The sequence below is a fragment of the Aulonocara stuartgranti genome, assembly GCF_965226115.1.
Source record: "Aulonocara stuartgranti genome assembly, chromosome: 19".
Lineage (NCBI taxonomy): Eukaryota > Metazoa > Chordata > Actinopteri > Cichliformes > Cichlidae > Aulonocara > Aulonocara stuartgranti.
Window position 1 is genome coordinate 2,189,825 of NC_138955.1, and position 22,890 is coordinate 2,212,714.

The following is a 22,890-nucleotide window of genomic DNA, read 5'->3' on the forward strand; positions in this document are numbered from 1 at the left end:
ACGAGTGGAGCGAAGGGGGTGGGGGTGGGGATTATGTAACAGTGTTACAAACATATGCCCAGTGATGCGAGGAAACCCCATATGAATTAAAAAAGGTGAAAAGCGCAAAAAATAATTCAAGGGAGGTTATGAATAAAAGCTGAGAAAGATGAAATTCACAGATTTGCCAGTGTTGCTTTTTATACTTTGATACCACACATGAAGCCAGGCTAAGTGTGTGTGTGTGTGTGTGTGTGTGTGTGTGCACTGAGCATGACTGAGTTAACTGAACCATGTCACTTCATCAAGCTGCCACTCTGTTTCCATTGGAGACTTAATGTGTTCATTTGCTGGGAGGGTGAATCCCTTGTCTGCACACACAACTACACACTCACACATGTACATGCAATCACGCAAAATAGCTATGCTAACCAGGTGTTTTCTCTGCCCGTTTTCTCTCTGCGCAGCTTAGCTCTCCATCCGGAACGAGTGTTGGTGGCCACGGGACAGGTGGGCAAGGAGCCTTACATCTGTGTGTGGGACTCCTACACTGTGCAAACCGTGTCCATCCTCAAGGATGTGCACACACATGGCATTGCTTGCCTGGCCTTTGACCTCGAGGGACAGGTACTGTTCTTGCAGAATAATGCAAATGTTAAAAGACAGTAAGAATCTGTCACATTAAAAGATGAACAGCGCTGCTGTAGTTTTAATCTTTGCAGTCTTTGTCCAGTGCCATAAAATTTGGGGATGTTTCTAGGGAGCCAAAGAGAGCTGGAAGTGTCACCAGATAGCAGATCTGCAGAACTGTATGAGCATTTTGCAGCTGTGAATGCCATATTTCCTATTACTCCAACTGAGATTACTGAGCTACAGTCGTATTGCATCACAGAACTTGTCAGTTTGCAGTGTTAAAGTGAGATAAACTTTCCGTACGTAACAGGCTTGCATCCAGACAATTTAGTTTTTATTCTCTGACACAACCAACTTTCCAGCAACCTCCTTTTTATCTTTTTTTTTGTCATCGTCTCAATCTTTCTCGGACTTGTCACCAGTTAACGTTTACACACTGCAACCTTCAGATATCATATTGATGTGAACTGTGAAAATCAATACAGAACAGGTTTTGTATTTACACGCCTTTCAAAGTGGACTTTAACATCCTATATTTTTCAGGGAAGGAATATGACCCTGTGTTACTTTCCTGCTCGGGTCATGAGCTGGGGACTTAGATGAAAGGTGACAGTTTTTAAAGTCAGAGAAAAATCCATCGCTTATTAGTTTAGCAGCTCTATTTACCCTCCATCGCTCCCCCTTCCTGGATCAGAGGAAGTGAGAGCTGAACTCAGAGCAATCTAGAATAAATCCCTGGTGCCATTACCCTGTCCATCTATTATAGCAATATAAAAAAAGTACACTGATATTTGACACTTCCTTCTCTCCGAGATATTACAGCATTACTGATATTACTGACTCTTTTATTCTGTTTTAGACAATTTCTGCATGCCAGATTATGCAGTGATCAAGGGTTTTTGCGAACAATTATTATGTGGTTTCATCCGTGATTTGAGATTTTAGGTGGTTGCTAGGGGATGTGATGATTTCATAATATATAACACATCATTTTGTGGATATAAATTAGATACTTTTTTGATGAAAAAAAAATCACACAATTAGTTTTTAAGGTTTTATACATAAATGTATAAATGCTATAGATTTTAGGCCTGGGTTAGTGGTTGCTAGACTTTATGATTATGTCATAACATCTGACATGCCTGAGAGACTAAGATGTAACTGTGAGCCAGTTTTAGTTGCTCAACTAAAATAGTGATTTTGTCTCACAGTCACACTATTAGCATTTTGGCATGTTGGAATGTTTTTTGGAGCCAGAAATCACTATATTTAAGGAAGAGGGTGGAGTAGAAAGTTCAGCAAACAAGTTAGCAAGCTGGAGCCATACAATCTAACACAAAGACACTCACTGAATAACAGTATCATTATTAATATTAGTAGGAGTGTCAAATTATTTGATTAAAAATTCTCCACAAGACAAGTCTGTGTCTTTTTATGCAATCTACGTGTGATCACAGCGTTCTTGCAGCAACCATAAAGTTGTTTGGGACAGCATTGTATACCTCCTTGCTACCAGTTTTACCTAGCAACAACCAGCAATCTTTGTATGCTGACATCCTTTCAGTATCAATATGGGGAAATATAGCTGGTATAATGTTAATCATCTTAGCCGTCTTACCTTAGCATGCTAGCATGCTATAACATTTATGAACTTACAGATTCTTTAAAATATCATTAATACCAGATATTTGGGCATAAAGGATTTTGAACTATGTCCCAAAAAAGGGATTGAGTTACAGTATTTAAAAAAAACTAATTTAATTACCGTCCATACCAATAAGAACTATTTTAAAATGATAAAATGTTTGCCTCAGTCCATGTTGTTATGTCTCATTAACCCCAAACCAGCAAAATCTGTGTTAGTGTTGTGAAGGGATCCTTGCCAAAAAGGCTCCAATAGCACCAAAACTTTTGCTTTGCTTTGATGATCAAAAAAACCCAAAATCATTCTAGTTTTTATTGTTATGAATGAATATCTGTACAACTATTCACAGAGATTCATCTAATAACTGCTGAGCGAGACCCGTCGACAGAACATCCCTAGAGCTACGCCACTACCGCTGCTAAAACATTACTTGAGTTTGAATGCACATCTCAGCCGCCTTCATCTGCACGGTTCCACTGGGTTTCAACACTCGGGGCCTCTTTCCTCATCATTAAAACACTGGCTTTTCAAATTCAGTTAAAACTGTGCAAATGCCTCACCAGAGACTTCTGTCCATAGCCAAACACTGATTCAGCACTGCATCGAAGATGTAAACCAAGCAGCAGAGTAGTGAAGGATTTCCATGAGAGTTGCTCTCTTCTCTTCTGCTCCACTGCTGCCGCTGCCTACTCACTCAGTCGGCTATAGGTGGCTCCTCCAGCAAAAGCACTCAAATGTGCTCACTGGAAGCGCCAGAGGCTGGACAACTGTTCTCTTCTGCTCTGTAGCCATTATTAGCCCTTTCACTGTGACCTACCATGCTGCAGTGGAGCTAGCTAAGTTTGTTTTGCAGTGATTAGTGAGAGTCTGTGATGTCTCTGTTTTTCTTTGCTCTCTTTACAGTGTTTGGTGTCTGTGGGTTTGGACTCGAAAAACACAATCTGTGTGTGGGACTGGAGGAGAGGGAAGGTTCTGGCAGCCGCTCCCGGTCATACAGACAGGGTAAACACTTTCCTCCTCCCCTTGCTCCTCTGTCACAAGCTCTGTATTGACCGCCTCAATTAGCTATAAATGCAGGATGGAGCACCTGCCCAACAGGGACATAAACAAGTTAGGCCTGATTGATTGTAAGCCTTCCAGAGCCCATCGGAGAGGAGTATACGTCTAATGAAAAGGAATTTTAAAAAGATGAAACACAGGCAGCTGTTGTTTTCTAATTCAGCCCACACACGTTATAACACAGGCAGGGTAAACACACACAGACACACCACACACTTTTTTTTCCCTTTTAATTTCCTCCTCCTGCAGCGAATGTGATTATTAAAAGTCCAGACTTGAAGGTGGATGTTGTGGTATTTAATGCATTGTGTGTTTTCTCCCTGCAGATATTTGACATATCGTGGGATTTGTACCAGCCGAGCAAGCTCGTAAGCTGCGGTGTCAAACATATCAAGGTACAGCCATTTCCTGGTCGTTTTATGCAGTGTACTATAGATGGCTCAGGCTTGCACAATATATGAAAACAGATTATGATTTTTAGAAGTTTTCATGGCGCCTCGGTTCTCCCCGCTTTATCGTCATGGCCACATCAAAGCCTTAAAATAGATCTATGCAAATTCGTTTTATTTCATGGCTATAAGGCACTTAACATAAGTAGGACAGGCAAAGACTCACTCTCTCTCTTCTCTCAAATTTGTAGTAATCTGCACTGCAGAGAGTAAAATGTTTCTTTTTCTTTTTTTTTTGTTGAAGACCGTGACTCTGCTACTCAGCTCCCCCTTTCAAAATCCCCATTCATCCCCATACTCCGCTCTACAAACTGCAGCTGTGCTCACTTCCCTTTCCAGGCCTATCTCTATCACTCTTTTCAAGAGTGGCGCTCATAAATCTTCAATGAGTTGATGCAGGGTGTCTGTCTTCGCCAAGCCGTCCCTTGGGATGTGTAGTTGTAGTGTTCAGAGGAGGCTCATTTCCAAAACATTGGGAAAAGAATGAATCACGCTCAGATAGGAAATGTACCCTCTGGCTCTGCAAGGCTAAGTATTCAGGCACGCTTAAGTGGGCAATGCAGTCGAGAGGGGGTGTGAGGTCGGGGGGTTAACCTACTGTACGTTTTTCTCGGTGTGTAATGTTCTCTCGTAGTAATTACCCCCTGAACTCTTTCTCAACTGCCTCGATGCAGAAACTGCTGCGCCCAACCCCCCCAGTCTTTGCAGAATCCTTTGGTCCTTCTCCGTCCTCCTCATCTCCTTTCACCCCTTCGGGTTGTCTGATGCCAAGGCAATCCAGCAATTGTCCCACATAATTCCCCAGCCCTTCACCCTGCAGACCATGTGACATCTGCTCCCCTGGCCTGTTTTCGCTCTGTGATTATAGCACTCAGAGCATACAGGAGATTTAGCCCCAGTAATCCACTCACTAGCGGGGAGGAGGAAAACACCACCTCTGTGGTGGGGACGCTTTCCTCCACATGCAGCTACTCATCACTTTGTGTTTTGAATTCACAAACATATACCCCACTTATCCAGCTTTTTCAAAGACTGTTGTACATTTATGTTTTGTGTGTTGTCACCCAGTTTCTCCCAGCTGTTTGACTTCTCACAACAAAGCATTAACTTCCTGTGACGCCAAATGACTGGGTCATTTATGAGGAAAAACATCTTAAAATTAGAATTAGAATTCAACTTTATTTTCATTGCACATGCACAGGTACAGGGCAACGAAATGCAGTTTGCATCCATCCAGAAGTGCTTTAGTGATATAGATATATTACAATATATATTAGCAATAATATAGATATGTGAGTATATTACAGAAATGGGTCTATTATGGTATGTTATAATGTACACGGTATGAAGTATGTTGTGAATATTCTATAACTATAAGTATGTACAGGCTGTAGTGAGTACAAGCTATGTACAGGATATAAATATGAAAAACTATACAGAATATGAAATAAATAACTTTACAGAATCTGAGATATACAGCTATACAGAAATGGGAACTGTGCAAGTTGTAAACAGTTGTAGGATTAAAAATTATCGTATGTACAGAATGATTATTTACACAGAGCTATACAGTAGTGCAGTTAAGATAAGTGAGGGTGTAGATAGTTTCTACAGAGGCTATATAAAGTGCTAGTGGTTGTGAGTGGTGGTTCAGTCCATGTTATTATTGTGTTTGAGGGTACAGTTGTCCATTGTGGGTGTGTGTGTGTTCAGTCCATGAGTTAACGTGGGTCAGATGTCAGGAGGCAGAGTTCAGGAGTCTGACAGCTGTGGGGAAGAAGCTGTTCCGGTACCTGGTGGTCTTAGTCCGGAGGCTCCTGTGGCGCCTCCCAGAGGGCAGGAGGGTGAAGAGTCCATGTGATGGGTGACTGGGGTCTTTGATGATTTTCCCAGCCCTTTTCAGACACCGCTTCCTGTAGATGTCTTTTATGGCAGGAAGTGGTGCTCCGGCGATGCGCTGGGCAGTTTTCACGACCCTCTGCAACGCCTTCCGGTCCGAGGCAGAGCAGTTCCCGTACCAGACTGTTATACAGTTGGTCAGGATGCTCTCGATGGTGCAACGATAGAAGTTCACCAGGATGTCTGAGGACAGGTGGTTCTTCCTCAGAGTCCTCAAGAAGAAGAGGCGCTGGTGAGCCTTCTTGACCAGCTTGGAGCAGTTGGTCGTCCAGGTGAGATCCTCGGAGATGTGGACTGCCAGGAACTTGAAGCTGCTCACACGCTCCACAGCCGTCCCACGATGAGCTCCTTGGTCTTCTCGGTGTTAAGCAGCAGGTTGTTTCTGTCGCACCACTCAGCCAGACGATCCAAAATTAAAAGAAACTCAGAAAAAGTTACCTAATTTTTTCAGATCATTTCCACCAAATCATATAACAAAAGCCCCTGGTTGGGAATCAGAACCACAGGTTGGCCACCAACCTTAAACCTGTGTACATAACATGAGAATTTCATAATTTCAAAGTTTTTATTTGTCTGGAGTTAACTACCAACTCACTTGTGTATTTTAAACCCACATGGTGATCTCACTCACATGGTGTTCATAGCATATAATAATCTCAACACATTATCACACCACTCAGATATAAATAGAAGCAGACTCACGTGCCTAGAACAGCATAAAATATATCCACAACTCACGGTTAGTAAAATGTCATGGGTACATGATGAAAACAGCTAGCGAGAGAGGTGTTGTTTTTGTGTTTTGGTCATCTGAAAGCCACAAAGCCACAGAGGTCGGCTTGAGTTCAGGTCAGTTAGCTGTCCTTACAGCAGGCTGCCAAATAGTTGACCTCTGTTAGTGCAGCAGCAACATTTAGGGTCACTGTATTTGGGCAAGAGGGGGAATTGTGAGTGGGATGCAGGGCGTACAGGGACGATGACTGACCTTTCTATGTTAATTACACTTAAAAGCTTTCCCTTGGGGTGATGGTGGAGGTAACCGAGCTAACGACATACTACTAATCCTGTGCTAAGAGGACGAGCTCGCTCAAAAGTGTCATTGCCAAGACTTGATTTTGACTCAGAGGAGTCTCATTTTCAGGGACCTTTCCTCCATGTTGTCCCTACCCCTGTGTGCCTTCCTCTACTGCTCATGGCCTCATCATAAACCTCTCCAGCATCCAGTGCTCTCTCAGTAATTCTGCAGCGAAGGGATTAGCCAGCGCCTGTGTCTCGCAGCCTTATCAGTTGCGGGCAGGGAGGTCTGTGCAGTCACGCCGCATCCATCCCCACTGCTTCGGCAACAGGCTGTGCGACAAAGCCCCCTCCCACGAACCCTTACCAAACCCAGCACTTGACACACTTTCACCTGTGTGTCCCAGTATTCATCACACATTTATGATTTCCACTATTTAACCTTCACCGAAACCACAAAAGCTCCCTAACTCGCAAATGCTCCCTGAAATCTCAGTGAAGAGCTCAAGACCAGAAAAGTCCTGTTCTGGTACGGTGTGTGCAAGCCTTAAATGACTGATGGCATCTGCGATGCTTGTCTATGATAATCAGTCCCTCCTCTTAGAGCGCAACAGCTCTATCAGTCAGGGCAATGGGTGTTAGCGAGGGTGTGACAAGCTGTCACTTTCAAAGAGCTCATTTGTTTATCCTGTTAGTCCCTATCAAGCTGCTGTGCAATCATTCGTGCATTGTCCGAAACACAAATATCCATTTTGAGTCAAGCTATAGGTTTGAATACGAAGCAGCTGTCAAACACATGATCAGGTGAAGCAGAAAATGGGCTGTCAGCGTGTCATTTTTCTGCCGCCTGCCGGTGATGAGTGTCTCGGTTTCACGTGAGGATGGCTGTGTCTCAGTAGACGCCTTTCCTGAGCTTTGTCCCTGTGATCTCATCTCCATGCAGACAGAGCGTCTCATTTTCACTCTCTCCCCCTCCGTTTGATGGATTTCGCCCTCAGACGAGGCCATGCCTGTGCATCCCAATGACCTTGTTCATAAATCATGAGCATGCGTGTATGTGCGTGTGTCTGTGGATGCTGATCAGGTGATTACAACACAGCCCCCACCCCCCAGCGAGAGTACCCAGTATGGCATACAGAGACTTGGGGTGAGGTGTGGGATTAGGTATTTTGAGTTTGACTTTTCTTTCAAGGTCTGTGTGCGTGTGTGTGTTTTTTAATGGTGGTTGTACGTGCGTGCCAAAACACACGTATTTGGTCCCAAATACTGCGTAATTGTGCCTTTGCCGTTTCAGGACAGGATTACACAGGGGATTATTAGCCACCATACTCTTCCACTCTTTCTGTTTGTGTTTGCAGTTCTGGAGCTTATGCGGTAATGCTCTCACGCCCAAACGTGGTGTTTTTGGCAAAACGGGGGATCTCCAAACAATCCTCTGCCTTGCTTGCGCTAAGGACGAAGTCACCTATTCAGGTGCCTTGAACGGTGACATCTACGTGTGGAAAGGGATTAACCTGATGAGGACGGTGCAGGGTGCTCATGGGGTAAGTGTGTAATCAGGGTGCATTGTGGTCTTTCGCTCAGGCGGGTTTTGCCTGCACACCTGCAGGTACATACAGAGCAGAACTAAAGTAAAAGCAGCTAGTAAACTTAACGGGGTTCATAGCTATGCTCGCTGGATTTATTTGATTCTGCTCTGTAGAAAAGGATCAGCCTTTTCCTCCACAGGATTAAATGATATCTACGGGATCAACAGCTGGGTGAGGGGGGATAGGCGAATGGGGGAGGGGATAATAACTACAGTACATGTCCATTCCTGCTTTTTGGATGACCAAATATCTTACTAGGGGTTGAACAGGGCCAGACCAGACAAACAAGGGCATCAGTAGAGCTTTCCACTTAAGCTATAATAAAAGCAAACATGACAACTTCCTTTTCTCAGTTTGGTTTTATCTCGAGGCCGCTGTAGCCAGTTTGTAATTGCAAAAGCCTTGTTCAACAAATGCCTGGCTGAGGAGCAGCACTATGGAGTTTGTAGCTGAGGCTGGTTCTGTCGTTGCTCATTTCCTGTGCAGATCCTCACTGACAGCCTGTCATTTCCTCCAGTCAGGGATTTTCAGCATGAATGCCTGTGAAGAGGGCTTTGCCACCGGGGGCCGAGACGGCTGCGTCCGGCTGTGGGATCTCAACTTCAAACCAATTACTGTCATTGATCTCAGGGAAACAGACCAAGGATATAAAGGTGATGTCAAATTTGCTCTTTTTTCCCATTAATTTGGGTACAGAAATAATCCAGGTTAAAATTTAAACAACATTGTGAATGAACAAATACATCTGGATTTTTTTAAAAGGCATTCTTTATATTATATATTTTTAATTAATTTTCTAACATTTTCTTCTTGCTCTCTATTTTTCCCCATTTCCTATACTTTTAATCTTGGACCTAACAGTAGCTAGAGGTGAAAATAGCCGAGGTGGGTAATGTCACTGAGGGCGGAGTTAACAACCATGTCAGTCTGTTTGTAGCAGTCTCCACATTTGTTCTACTGTTCCTCTTGTTGTTAGTAAGTTCAAGCACTGTTGCAATTTTTGCTCTGTATACAGACGTCTTCTACAGTTCTGTGCAAACGTTTTAAGCTCGTACAGTAAATCGGTGATGCTACCAATAATAGCCTAGTGAGTGTTTTTATTCAGTTTAGTTCCCAAAGTGTCCAAAAACAACTGAATAACATTCAAATGTCACCATGTGGAGAACTCAACACCTGCTCTCAACCTGCTGATTTTGCAGATTTTAAATATGTGTTTTACAAACTCAGACGCCATCAATTAAACTTTCTCACTCAACTGAATTTATTTCCAAATTTAGGCTGAAATGCCGTTTAAAGGAATATGTTATAATTTATAATTCATGTTTTTCTCTTGCTTGATGATACAGAAACACAATCACCAGCTAATAATGCAGCAGTACATCAGCTGTTCTGTCATAAAAAAAAGCAGAACTGAGAAGAAAGCGCAAGATTTAATTAATGTGTTTAACAAAGCACAGAAGGTTTATTTGAAAAAAGCAATTAATTCATGCAAAATGAAGCAAACAAATAAAAGACTAAATAGGATCAGTCTTTATCTTAAAGTCATCTTCAGTGAGCTGTTCCGAGCATCGTGGAGAAGTCGTCACATTTTTTCCATTCATTCATTCATTCATGTCTCAGTGTCTTCTGTCTAGTTATGTAATCCCAGACTGACTTCAGTATGTTAAGGTCAGGGCTCTGTGTGGGCCTCACCTTTGTGTTGCTGAAGATAGTTCTTGATGATTCTGCCTGTTTGTTTGAGGCCATTGTGATGCTGCAAAATGACTCAAGGACTGCCTCTCTGATGACTAAGACACCAAACATCAAAAGTGGCTGAAACTTTTGTACAGTACTGTATGTAAAGAGCATTTGCATCCTCCATCCTATACTTGCTGTATTACCAAAAGTCAGTTGCAAATCGGCTTGAAAACATGTGCCATCCTTGTATTTCTTGTTAAAAAATCCGTCCTAGCTTGCAGATGGGTATTATCACCTCCTGTTTTTATTATCCCTGTTGCGTCTTTAATAACGGCTGCCTTTTATAAGTGGCAAATGTCTGTCTGCTTTCATGTTTGCGTGTTATTTCGTTTCATTTTTGGTTATGTTTACCATTTGTGTTTCTGACAGGGCTGTCAGTGCGTAGTGTGTGCTGGCGAGGAGATCACATCCTAGTGGGCACACAGGACAGTGAGATCTTTGAGATTGTGGTCCACGATCGCAACAAGCCCTTCCTCATAATGCAGGGTCACTGTGAGGGAGAGCTTTGGGCGCTGGCTGTGCACCCAACGAAGCCTCTAGCTATGACTGGAAGTGACGACCGCTCAGTCAGGTAAAGCCTCAGCTTCCGTTCGTGCAGTATTAACTCGTGCATGCAATTTGTGTGTAAAAAGTTAGTCCCCTCCACTCCAATACAAGTTAGATTTGTAATGATGTTGATCTTTTGGAGTAATTGGAACTGCCTGGGTCCGGTTGTAAAGTTAATGTATCACAGGAAAAAGGCCAAATATCATTGACTCTTCAATTTGCACTTTTTCATTCTTCTCCGGTTGTTTTTACCTCTGCATTTTTCCTGCTGTTATGTCTGTACAGGATATGGAGCCTTATAGATCATGCGCTGATAGCTCGCTGTAACATGGAGGAGCCTATCCGCTGCGCGGCTGTAAGTACTGATGGTATTCACCTGGCACTGGGGATGAAGGATGGCTCATTCACTGTTCTAAGAGTCAGGTGGGTATACAATTCGAAAGTTGGATGGAAAATTTAGATCTAGCTATAAATCTCCTCTAAATGAAGAGGTTGCATTATTTGGTGTCCATTAGCTAATACATTCCTCTGCTTCCCTCCAGAGACATGACTGAGGTGGTGCACATCAAGGACAGGAAGGAGGCCATCCATGAGCTGAAGTACTCCCCCGATGGGGCCCACTTGGCTGTAGGCTCAAATGATAACTCGGTGGATATCTATGGTGTGGTGCAGAGGTACAAGAAAGTGGGTGAGTGCATTGGCTCCACCAGCTTCATCACCCATATGGACTGGTCCACAGATAGCAAGTATCTGCAGACAAATGATGGCAGCGGCAGGAGGCTCTTCTACAGGATGCCAAGTAAGTACAGGAATATAGACTGCAGTATACACTGTGACTTAGGAGATAGAGTAGCTCGTCTGCTTACTGGCAAGTTGGTCTCCAATCGGCATTTTGAAGCATCCTTGAACAAGATTTCAAATTGAGAGTGCATGTGTGTGATCAATAAAACACAAAGAATAAAGTGCATTAAATAAATTTCTGTATGATGTTGATCGGTCAAACAAAATATAGAAAAATCCTACAGAACTACCAGGTTATTTATTAAAGATGCTGCTTTGTGAGATAAAATGTTGCTCTCTTTTGTTGAGGTGGGAAGGAGGTCACCAATAGGGAAGAGCTGAAGTTGGTACAGTGGGCTACGTGGACATGTGTTTTGGGCCCTGAGGTTAATGGACTATGGCCCAAATACTCGGACATCAATGACATCAACTCTGTGGACGCCAACTTTAACAACCAAGTCTTAGTAACTGCTGATGACTATGGATTAGTCAAACTTTTGCGATATCCATGTGTAAAAAAAGGTAAAGACTATCTCATTTTATCACAAAAATGGCATTTAGGTAAAACTTTATACTCTTTTTCTAATGCATTGTCTCTTGATTTCAGGTGCAAAATTTAAAAAGTATTTAGGCCACTCGGCTCACATAACTAATGCTAGATGGTCACATGACTACCAGTGGGTAGTAACTATCGGGGGTGCTGATCACTCAGTGTTCCAGTGGAAGTTTGTTCCCGAAAGAAAGTCTAAAGAAGCTCTGCATATAGCACCTCAAGGTACAGTATTGCCCTCACTCTGGCTTTATTTGCATCACTGTACTTACTGTAATGTGGCGCTTTATGTCCTTCAGAACTGTAGGTTTTACTTCTGATCAATCCATTAAGGAATATTGCAGCGTTACATTTTAATGTAGGTGATGACTTGCATTACGGCTATTACTTATTTCATAAAATCAGTGGCTCCTGCCAACAAGACATCAAATTAGTCTGAGTGTGGAAGCCGGATGTCTACTCAATCTCCTCTTCAAACAGGAGGAATACTGTGTACAGCAAATTCTGTCTTACGTACTGTTCATTTTCATTTTACGGAGAGTTACACAAAAGCCCTTAGTCTCATGACAGACATTTTTAAAAGTTATCGAAGGGAAAGCACGAATATATTATTGATGGCTGAATTCCACTTATGGGAGTTCCTGCTCTTGTACATGCTGTTTTACAGTAATGGCTTACTAGGATACTTAATGGACCTGTGCCATCATTAATTCTGCCTGTGCTTGTCCTACTCCAAATGTCTGCTGTGATAACGGTCTGTGATACCACTTTCTTGTCTTTGTGGTATAATTTTAAAAAATGGAGTCAGGAGGTCATTACTTTGCTTTCAAAAAAACGCTGGGAAAAGAGAGATTATTTGGCTTGGCTCTGTCAAAAAATACTGCTGCAACACTCCTCCCACTGTCTTCCTGTGGTCCTAGCCTGTCTTGGAGGTCAATAGGTTAACTTCCCAAGGTGTTCAGCTAATGCAGCTCACCTGAGTGTTTCGACCCATTACAACTGGCCAATGAATTCATTTGATTCCGTTTGCGTTTATGCCTAACAACTCCATGGCACATGTGCTGATATTACTAGCTTCGAACAACATTTGTTTAATTTTCTGATTTTCCGTCTATGTATTGCGTAGACTACTTGTCATTTGCTTTTCGCCAGTTTGTGGAAAAATTGGGGGCTTGTCCAGGATCTTTTTTTGCTTGCAGACAGCAAAAGGAAACAGCTTAGTTGGGGAGTTTTTGTCTCACAATGTGGTCATGCTACACTTAATTGTAACATAATTGCCTTTACTCTCTGGCTAGCCTCACTCACACTGGATTTATTAATCGGGGCTAAGCACACTTCATTTTGACCTAGCATCTTCAGTTCTCTCTCTCTCTCTTTTATTCACACAAGCTTTTGAAAAACACTCTTGACAAGCACCATGGTCCATGAGTTTATGCATTTTGTGGCTTAATTGGGGAGATTTTGGAAGCATTGTTATTTTGTTCTCTCAAAGTCAAAGTCAACTTTATTTGTCGATTCTGCCACATGTACAGGACATACAGAGAATAGAAATTGCGTTACTCTCAATCCCTAGATAAATAGCAAATGAAATGCGTTATAGAGCCATTAATTACTGATTATAGGGATATTTAGGGATCCAGCTGTTGTTGACTGTGCTGATAGTGCGCAAGTCTAACTGAGCCATGCTTGGGGCCACCTTTGTAAGCCGACTGGGCTTAAGGTTCACCTAATCATGCTAGGATACAGTACCTAGTGCTCACACTAATCAACTGAACTAGATTTTGGAGTTGTTGTGGACATCGTTGGGCACGTAGTTTGTCTAGTGCCTACGCAAGAGCCAGGTTAACTTTCTTTGATCTTCCAGTCTTTATGTTGTCTTTATGTGAACTATTGACCCTCTTGGCTGTGGCTCCATATGCACATACAGTACATGGAAGTGGTATCCATTTTCTCATCTGATTTTCCTAAATGCTTCGGAAAAAAGTGTGAAGCTACGACTGTTTGTCTGACTTAAACATTGCCTTTGCTAAATTCAGAGATTTATCACCATATATGTCATTCCTACCAATAATGGGTTTTTGAATGTAGTTTTTTGTCACACAATTAATATACTCCTCACTCTAACCTCATGAACTTGATGTGCTAACCCACGAGAGAGCAATGTGCTAGATTTCTTTCTTCTTGAACTTTTTTTTTTTTTTAGCAAACCGTCATTTCTATAAAGCTCTGCAAAGGAACGGCTATCACATTAATTAAGACAAATCCAATAAAAGTGAATGAACCTTGGAAAGTATAATTGCATTGTCGTTCCCAAGTCATATTTTTTCCAGAGACAGACTGCCTTGTGCTCTCTGAAATTAAACCACATACTAACTGCCTTTCCTTTTAATTTTCCTAATGGATCTTGTGAGTAGCCGCCCTTAGCTGCCAGTTCTGCTTATTGCCATGTCTTGGCACGGCTTTACTGTGCTGCATCAGCATTATTGTACATTTTTCTTCACTGTTGTCACTGTGAAGCAGGACAGTCTAATAAATAGGAGATGTCGTAGTGTTATTACATGACTGACCCTGACTCCCACTGAAACAGGATGGTTTGTAGTAGGATATTTTTCTGATTTAGAAGCGGGGGGAATTTTCTGGCAAGCTGTAATGTAACCTTGTTTCTACCTACAGAGATACTGGCAGACTCTAACAGCGAAGAGTCAGACTCTGATCAGTCAGACGTACCTGAGATGGACTCGGAAATTGAGCAGGAGACGCAGCTCACATATAGACGACAGGTTTGTGTTAAAATCAAAAGCATCTCCTGGGAAAATATTACTGTGAAACAAGCAGTATGTGAACACTTTTCCACATGCATTCAGGTTTATAAAGAAGATCTACCTCAGCTCAAAGAGCAGTGCAAGGAGAAACATCGAGCAACAGCTATGAAGAAGAGAGAAAGAGCACCAGGGAGTGGAGTAAAGCTGCACTTCATTCATGGGTAGGCTCAGAAATTGCATAATCCCACACCATCCCAGCATTAGAAGAATTTCAGCTAGAGAAGTCTCTTCATGCATAGTGATTAAATAAAGCCCCCTCACCCCCTACCCCTTTTTTTGTTTGCAGCTACAGGGGGTATGATTGCAGGAGCAACCTGTTCTATACCCAGACTGGGGAGATAGTGTACCATGTTGCTGCTGTAGGGGTTGTGTACAACAGACAACAGAATACGCAGCGTTTCTACATGGGCCATGATGATGACATCCTCTGTCTGGCTCTGCACCCCCTAAAGGATTTTGTAGCTACAGGCCAGGTAGCCGTTAGACTCCTAACATAAAATATTCAAGGTTTTGGGGGTTTATGGACCCCTTCAAAGCCTTTAAAAACCTTTCAGCTGAGCTATATCTGATCCAAAGGGGTTCACTTGGTAGATTTGTGATATTTGTATGTTTTTTGTTTACCCAGGTTGGCAGAGATTCCTCGATCCACATATGGGACACAGAAATGTTAAAACCCATGTCTGTTTTGAAGGGGTTCCACCAGCTTGGAGTGTGTGCTTTGGACTTTTCAGGTAACACACAGTCTTGCTTTGTCAAACTACACGTATGTAACCTAGACATGCTTTTAATACTAACAAATTATTTTAGACATCCTGTTTTAACAGGGAAACAAAAAAGTAATTTCACACATAAAAGAAATAGGTAAATTCGCAAGTCACCAGTTTTTCAGGCAGCAGTGAAGAACCTTATTCTGCTGTCTTTTAGTCGCAGCAGTCTGACAGCATCAAGGGGGAACTGTGCATCTGACTATCCCTAATTGGCCACAGATAGAGGCATGGTGGTGATCTGTATGTCATAGTCAGTGAATCACCTGCTGTAGATCAAACCCGCTATGGTGCTTTCATGTTGCTAATAAGAGCCAAACTTCACTCACAGACTGACTTTTCCATCCACAGCGGATGGCAAACGGCTGGCCTCTGTGGGCCTGGATGACAATCACACCATTGTGCTATGGGACTGGAGAAAAGGGGAGAAGCTCTCTGCCATGCGGTTAGTACAGTTTTATTACAGCATTTGCACATCTGCAGGGTGGTCTTTCAGGAGAGCTTTGACAAACCTCCCTGTTAATTCTACAGATTGTTTGAGCACTTTTGCTTTAAATATGGACATTTATAGATGAGAGCTAAATTGAAGCCACTTTGCTTTGCAAGGCTGACAATGTGATTGATAGAACAGAGGAGAAAAAGGGAATTACCTTTTAGATTACATGGCGGCTCCTCTGTAGACGTAAAGCCTGCCTGACTCTGAATGGCTAGAGCATGAGTATGCCCCAGGGCCTTGGCTGTAGATCCATAATCAAAGAGAATTACTTTTAACTCGTATACCAGGAGCTGCGTAGATGAGATCCTGGTGAGTTTGAGCTGCTTGATATGTCAGACGCTATTTGCACAAGGAAACGTGTTTGGAAAATGAATTAGAAGACAGTCTTTTGAGATGTACCCTGTTTCCCAAGGTGCAAAACGTACATAAAAGCAAATGGATTGCTAAAACAATCAAGCAATGAAAAGGAAAAGTGGTAACAAGCAAGCAGCGAAAACAATCATATGTCTTACGATGCCTGAAACAAACTGAACAATAAAGACTACAGTCGACAGACTGAAGTCTGCATTTTAAAAATGCATCCGATAACTGAAGACTTGAGTATCCAAGACAAGCATGATACTCTGGTTTTCATCATTACCGTGGTACAACTAATCCCTATATATGATAATAATAATAATAGATTGCATTTATATAGCGCTTTTCAAGGCACCCAAAGCGCTTTACAATACCACTATTCATTCACTCTCACATTCACACACTGGTGGAGGCAGCTACAGTTGTAGCCACAGCTGCCCTGGGGCAGACTGACAGAAGCGAGGCTGCCATATCGCGCCATCGGCCCCTCTGGCCAACACCAGTAGGCAAGTAGGGTAAAGTGTCTTGCCCAGGGACACAACGACCAGGACAGAGGGATCGAACCGGCGACCTTCCGGTTACAGATGCGATTCCCAACCCCCTGAGCCACGGTCGCCCACGATGTATGTGAACAACACATAATTATTCACTCGCCAGGCTTGATACAAATGAATTAGATTACCAGACCTGAATTATGGGTTTATTTAGAGCATTAAAGGTGTCACTTTCTCCAAAAAGATATGGCAAGATTTCCAGTTCTAAAAAGCCGAAGGCACCAGAAATAACTAACAGGAAAGCATCCGCATCCCGAAATATCTCTGCTTTTGTTTTGTTGCTCATCCTACTTGATGTTCGTATTTAGTATTTACTCCAGTGAAATACCCTGTGGCTACTTGGGAGCGGTGCATTGCGGGTTGCTCTCCTGCGTGCTGCTTGCCAGGCTCTCACTGGAGCTTAGGGACAGCTAGAGCAGCCTAATCTCTTTTATAGACACTGGTGGGAAATACAGTGAGGTGGACAAAGAGAAATGGGGCTTGACAGAGCCTGGCTTGTACAGCACCGCTGGCAGAGGGGGTATGGGATGGAGAGCCTAAAGAGGGTGCTTTTATTAGTTTCACTGTTGGATTTAGCTTTTCTTTATTACAGTGTAACTGTATGGGCGATGTTTGTCAGCAGCGAGATTTAAGAAGTTCAGAGCAGCACAATAATAAGATGCAACAATGGAAACAGTTGGCACACCCTTATGTAATCATCTCTGTCAAAAAACATGCATCACAGCTTCCTCAGGGTAGCTGTGTTGACTAAATTTGATCAAGACTAAAATTAAATACATTTTCTGTGTGTTTTTGTTTTAGTGAGATTTGTAAGTACACAACACTTTTCAGTTAGTTTTTCTTTTTTCTAAATTAGCTCTGTTAAACATATTTTGTCACTCTTGGTTTTCATTTTTACTTTTAATTAAAGATAAAGAGAGCTTTGTTTCTTAGATCGGTAACATTATGGTGTCTTATTTTGCTCATATTTTTAAAGTAGTTGATGTTTCCTCATAAAAATCATAACATCTTTTTCAGAACATATTTTTTAATGGATCCAATAGAGGAATACTGCATCCATCCAATTTTTTAACCACTTATCCAAATTTAGGATCATAGGGGGGCTGCAACCTCCTTCAGCTGTCACAAGACAAAAGGTGGGATACACCCTGGATAGGTCCCCAGTCTCCTGCAGAGCCTCTTGAATTACACTAGACAAAACCACCTTTTAATCTTTGAATTCAAGTGAATAAAATAAACCACCTAGCCATGCAGTCTGCCTTGACTTGTGAGAGAATGGATCGCTCTAAAGAAGTGAATCCATGCCCGACATTGATGTATGTCACTGCTCACTGCAACGAGTCAGTTTGTGAATGTTTTTCGTTTCTTCCACTGTAAGTGGTGTTATTGAGAAGTGTAAGCGTTTAAGAGCCACAGCATCTCATCCACTAACTGGCAGACCTTGTAAAGTTACAGAGCGGGTTCACCGAGTGCTGAGGGGCATACTGCATAGAAGTAGCCGACGTCAGTAACTACAGAGCTCCAAATCTCCTGTTGTATTAACATCAGCACAGAAACTGTGTGTTAGGAGCTTCATGGCATGCTTTCAATGACTGAGCAGCTCCTGTAAGTGGAATATGTATGCAGCCTAAAATGTTTGTCCACATAGTGCATAATGATGTAACACACATTACACGTAACTACACAAATTAAATATTATTTATCTTGTGATCTAGATATAAGCATTTTAATTTTGCAGCAGTGTAAAAAAAACGTGCAAATTAAAAGTTTGTGTTGACATTTTAAAATGTTGTTTTTCAGGGGAAGCAAGGACAAGATATTTGTTGTCAAAATAAATCCCTACCTTCCTGACAAGCTCATCACAGCTGGTGTGAAACATATGAAGTTTTGGCATAAAGCTGGTAAGACCTGCATTTCACTGTTGACTAGCAGAACAGCCTCTAAAAAGCAGAACTGTGGCTCAGCCGTGACACATCTCATCGTGACTGTCTGGGTCTCTTTCAGGTGGTGGTCTAATTGGGCGCAAGGGAAACATGGGGAAGACGGAGACTATGATGTGTGCTGTGTATGGCTGGTCAGAGGAGATGGTGTTTTCAGGCACATGCACAGGGGACATTTGTATCTGGAGGGACATGTTCCTGATGAAGACTGTCAAAGCCCACGACGGACCTGTTTTCAGTATGCACGCTCTAGAAAAGGTATAACACAAATCCAGGAGGAAAGGCTCTTCCCCTTATCAGGCGAAGTTTTGTCTTTAACTTGCAGATCATTAGATATTGTTCTTCTGTCGTCATTTTAAAGGGATCCTGTTGTGCTTTTTCTTATTTTATGGTGAATGTCCATTTTATGTGAAAGTAATCCCTCAGCTCAAACCTCAAGCTTCAGTCTGCTGATATTTGTTGAGATGTCAGTGAGAGCAGATATTTTTAATATGCTCATCTCAGGCACACAGCTCTGGCTCTGAGTATGTGCTGTAGATTAGAAGAAAGTCGCCTTCAATGGTGAGGGAGGGAGTTAAAAGATATGCTTTCATACAATTGAATGGATTTAAGGCCTGGGCCAAGACACCAAGGTAAATTAGGAGTTACTCAGTGTCCAAGAATAAAATCATGCAGTTGGAAGCAAGCACAATAGATCCCCTTTGAAATATGATATTAGAGTTCCCAGTTACATCTGTTTAGATCTCATTTTAGAGATCATTGCACCTTTACATGTTACAATATTTTGGCCCCGTAGGGATTTGTGACTGGTGGAAAGGATGGTATTGTAGCGCTGTGGGATGACACTTTCGAGAGATGCCTCAAAACCTATGCCATCAAGAGAGCAGTCCTAGCTCCAGGCTCCAAAGGTAAAAAAGGTCACCCTGTTCTCAACTGTCTGCTGCTGCCCTTGGATCATGTTTGTCTAGCCATTATGTAATGCAAATCCATTTAAAACATTCAGTGCGTTTAACTGAAATGAAGATTGCATCCTGTAGCCTGGTCCCTGCTAAGGTCTTTGTGACTTCATTCTTTATTTCACTGACTCTGCAGGGTTGCTCTTGGAGGACAATCCCTCCATACGTGCCATATCTCTTGGCCATGGCCACATCCTAGTGGGAACCAAGAACGGCGAGATCTTGGAGGTGGACAAGAGTGGTCCCATCACTCTGCTCGTCCAGGTAAGAAAAAAATCACATAGCGAATAACATACGCAGTCATCAGCTTCAGCCTGTACCAGCCCAGTCAAGATATTCAGGAGGATGCTATTTTCTCTGCAATATGATGAGCTGGAAGTCTTTAACTTGACACAAGTAGTGGAGTCGAACGTCTTCTGAGCCAGTAAAGATTTCAAAGGTGGAATATGTGCTTTATTTCACAGATAGAAAGCGGATGCATGATGAGGATTGTGATGTAATACATTTTCCTTATTGTTGAAGCGTTCTTAACAACATAATACTGGTGCCATAGATTACTCATCTGTGCAGGTTAATTTTCAGCATGGCGCCTAAATTGAATTACTGGACCAAAAATGAAGGGTCTTTTAGGAAGGTGGTGGAAGGATTAGTCTAAGGTAATGTGTGTGAGAACCGATGGCATGTTTCACTCTATCTTAACAGGCATTAAGGTTGATGTGAAAGTGCCTCTTTATGGGTGCAAAAATCTAAATAAAGATCGTCACAATATGTTACACTTTGTAAACTAGTCTGCAGTAATAGATGCATATTATAGTATGGTTAATAGTCTAAAACATGCAAACTTACCAATGCCGATTCACAGAGGAAATAGTTGTAAATGCTGATGAATTACTGGCACTCAGTGGGAGGTTGTTAATTTGGTTAAGTGCTCCTACAATTTCTCCTCATCTGCCTTGATTTTAGGCAGATGGAGCAAATGCTATTGATTGCCCTTTAGATCGCACAAGAAGCGATCAATTGACGAGAACGAACGGGGACGGTTTATTCTACAAGCTAATGAGGTTAACTGTGTTAGATGAGCAGAAACTCCATGAATACTGGTATGTATAGGCCAGGGGTGGGCAATTCCAGGCCTCGAGGGCCGGTGTCCTGCAGGTTTTAGATCTCACCCTGAATCACATGATTAGTTCGTTACCAGGCCTCTGGAGAACTTCAGGACATGTTGAGGAGCTAATTTAGCCATTTAAATCCGCTGTGTTGGTTCAAGGACACATCTAAAACCTGCAGGGACACCGGCCCTCGTGGCCTGGAGTTGCCCACCCCTGGTATAGGCAGTAAAGAAAGAATACAACGATTTATGTGTGTGCAAGTGGTATTCTTGTTTATTGCTGACATCAAATAAACACTGCTCAAAAAAATTAAAGGAACACTTCAAAAACACATCAGATCTCTGGAAAAAAATCATCCTGGATGTCTATACTGATATAGTGTGGATGTTGGGATTTAAAGGAAGCCACATCAATTTACTGCAATGACAATTTTAAACCTACAGAGTGCTGAATGGAAAGATACCCCGAAAATCAAAGCAAAAAAATGTTGCACCAGGCTAGTCCATTTTATCAAAATTTAATTGCAGCAACTCAAAATAATCAGTTGTTTGTATGGCCGCCGCATGCTTTAATGCATGCCTGACAATGTTGGGGCATGGACCAGTCCCTCACAGAGCCCCTGAACAGTCTGAGGTGCAGACCATTCCAGACTGACCCACCACCAAACTGGTCGTGTTGAATGATGTTACAGGCAGCATAACATTCTCCATGGCTCCTCCAGGCTCTTTCACGTCTGTCAAATGTGTTCAGCGTGAACCTGCTCTCTTCTGTGAAAAGCATACTGTATCAGTGGTGGACCTGCTTATTCTGGTATTTTATGGTAAATGCCAGTCGGGCTCCATTGTGCCGTGCAGTGGACATAGGCCCCACTTAGGCCACCCTGATGAAGTCTGTTTCTGATTATTCGGTCAGAGACATTCACACCAGTTGCCTGCTGGTGGTCAGCAGGGCTCTGGCAGTTTTCATCATGTACCTTCAAAGGAGCAGATACTGGTCCTGCTAATAGGTATGTTAAATACTTGCCCGGCTCTCCTAAAGTGACTGCCTGTCTCCTGGAGTCTACTCAGTACACTTGAGACTCTGCTGGGTGACACAGCAAACCTTTGGGCAAGGGCACGAATTGATGTGCCATCCTGGAGGAGCTGGATTACTTGTGCGACCTCTGTAGAGTCCAGGTATTGTCTCATGCTACCAGTAGTGACACTGACCTTGGCCAAATGCAAGACTAGTAAGAAAAAAAAACAGACAGAAAAGATGAGGAGGGGGAAAATATCCGTGGCCTCCACCTGTAAAATCATTCCTGTTTGGAGGGTTGTTAATTTCATTAACACCAAAGCAGCTGATAGTGAACAATAACCCACTCTGTTATTTAACTGACCAGATCAATATCCCAGCAGTTTAACTGACTCGATGCTCTAAATAAAAAGTGTCTCTTTATTTCTCTATGTTTAAGTGTCTCTTTTAACATCATAGGCTTTGATTTTTCACTTCTAATCACTGCATTGTAGTGTTTTGTAGTGAAGCATGGTGCAGGCTTAGAATATCAACATCAAGTCCTAATGTAGATATTGATTCCCACAGGGATATGATGAATTACAATAGAATATTTATCGCACATAATGGAAACTGTAAAGCCATTATAAAAAGTTTTTTTGTGTGTAGTATTTAGTCATAAATGACTAAAATAGTTCATGAGGACCCCTTGTTTAATTGTATAGCCAGTGTACCCATAAGCAGACACAAAATGAGACAGAGTGGACCAATATTAAGTGAAATTATATTTACTGATTCACAGAATACGATAAAGGAAAAGTGCTCCCTTAAGAAAAATCAAGTTTGATCAAATCAGTGCTAAAGAGCTCAGAAGGAATAGGCAGGAGGGAGGTAAGGCAAAAAAGATGTATGAGGTGAGCCTTCAGAATTAAGAAAACGCAAAGAGAAAAATAAATTAAGTCAACACAGAAACAGGGAATAAAAAACACAAAATCAGACACAAACAATATGCATATATA

General features: G+C 42.3%; 1 protein-coding gene across 1 annotated transcript in view; it reads left to right on the top strand.

Annotated features, from left to right (window-relative positions):
* Positions 1-22,890, top strand: part of eml5 (EMAP like 5) — a 53,235-nt gene that overhangs the window by 7,990 nt on the left and 22,355 nt on the right. The window contains exons 2-20 of the mRNA XM_082516871.1: positions 447-606; positions 3,161-3,259; positions 3,643-3,711; positions 8,037-8,222; positions 8,785-8,920; positions 10,374-10,575; positions 10,836-10,973; positions 11,093-11,349; positions 11,640-11,852; positions 11,938-12,105; positions 14,554-14,660; positions 14,745-14,863; positions 14,989-15,175; positions 15,328-15,433; positions 15,818-15,911; positions 18,674-18,774; positions 18,878-19,071; positions 19,610-19,721; positions 19,906-20,033. Of these exons, the coding sequence (XP_082372997.1) occupies positions 447-606; positions 3,161-3,259; positions 3,643-3,711; positions 8,037-8,222; positions 8,785-8,920; positions 10,374-10,575; positions 10,836-10,973; positions 11,093-11,349; positions 11,640-11,852; positions 11,938-12,105; positions 14,554-14,660; positions 14,745-14,863; positions 14,989-15,175; positions 15,328-15,433; positions 15,818-15,911; positions 18,674-18,774; positions 18,878-19,071; positions 19,610-19,721; positions 19,906-20,033 (2,776 nt within the window). The remainder of the gene's footprint in view (positions 1-446; positions 607-3,160; positions 3,260-3,642; positions 3,712-8,036; positions 8,223-8,784; positions 8,921-10,373; positions 10,576-10,835; positions 10,974-11,092; positions 11,350-11,639; positions 11,853-11,937; positions 12,106-14,553; positions 14,661-14,744; positions 14,864-14,988; positions 15,176-15,327; positions 15,434-15,817; positions 15,912-18,673; positions 18,775-18,877; positions 19,072-19,609; positions 19,722-19,905; positions 20,034-22,890) is intronic.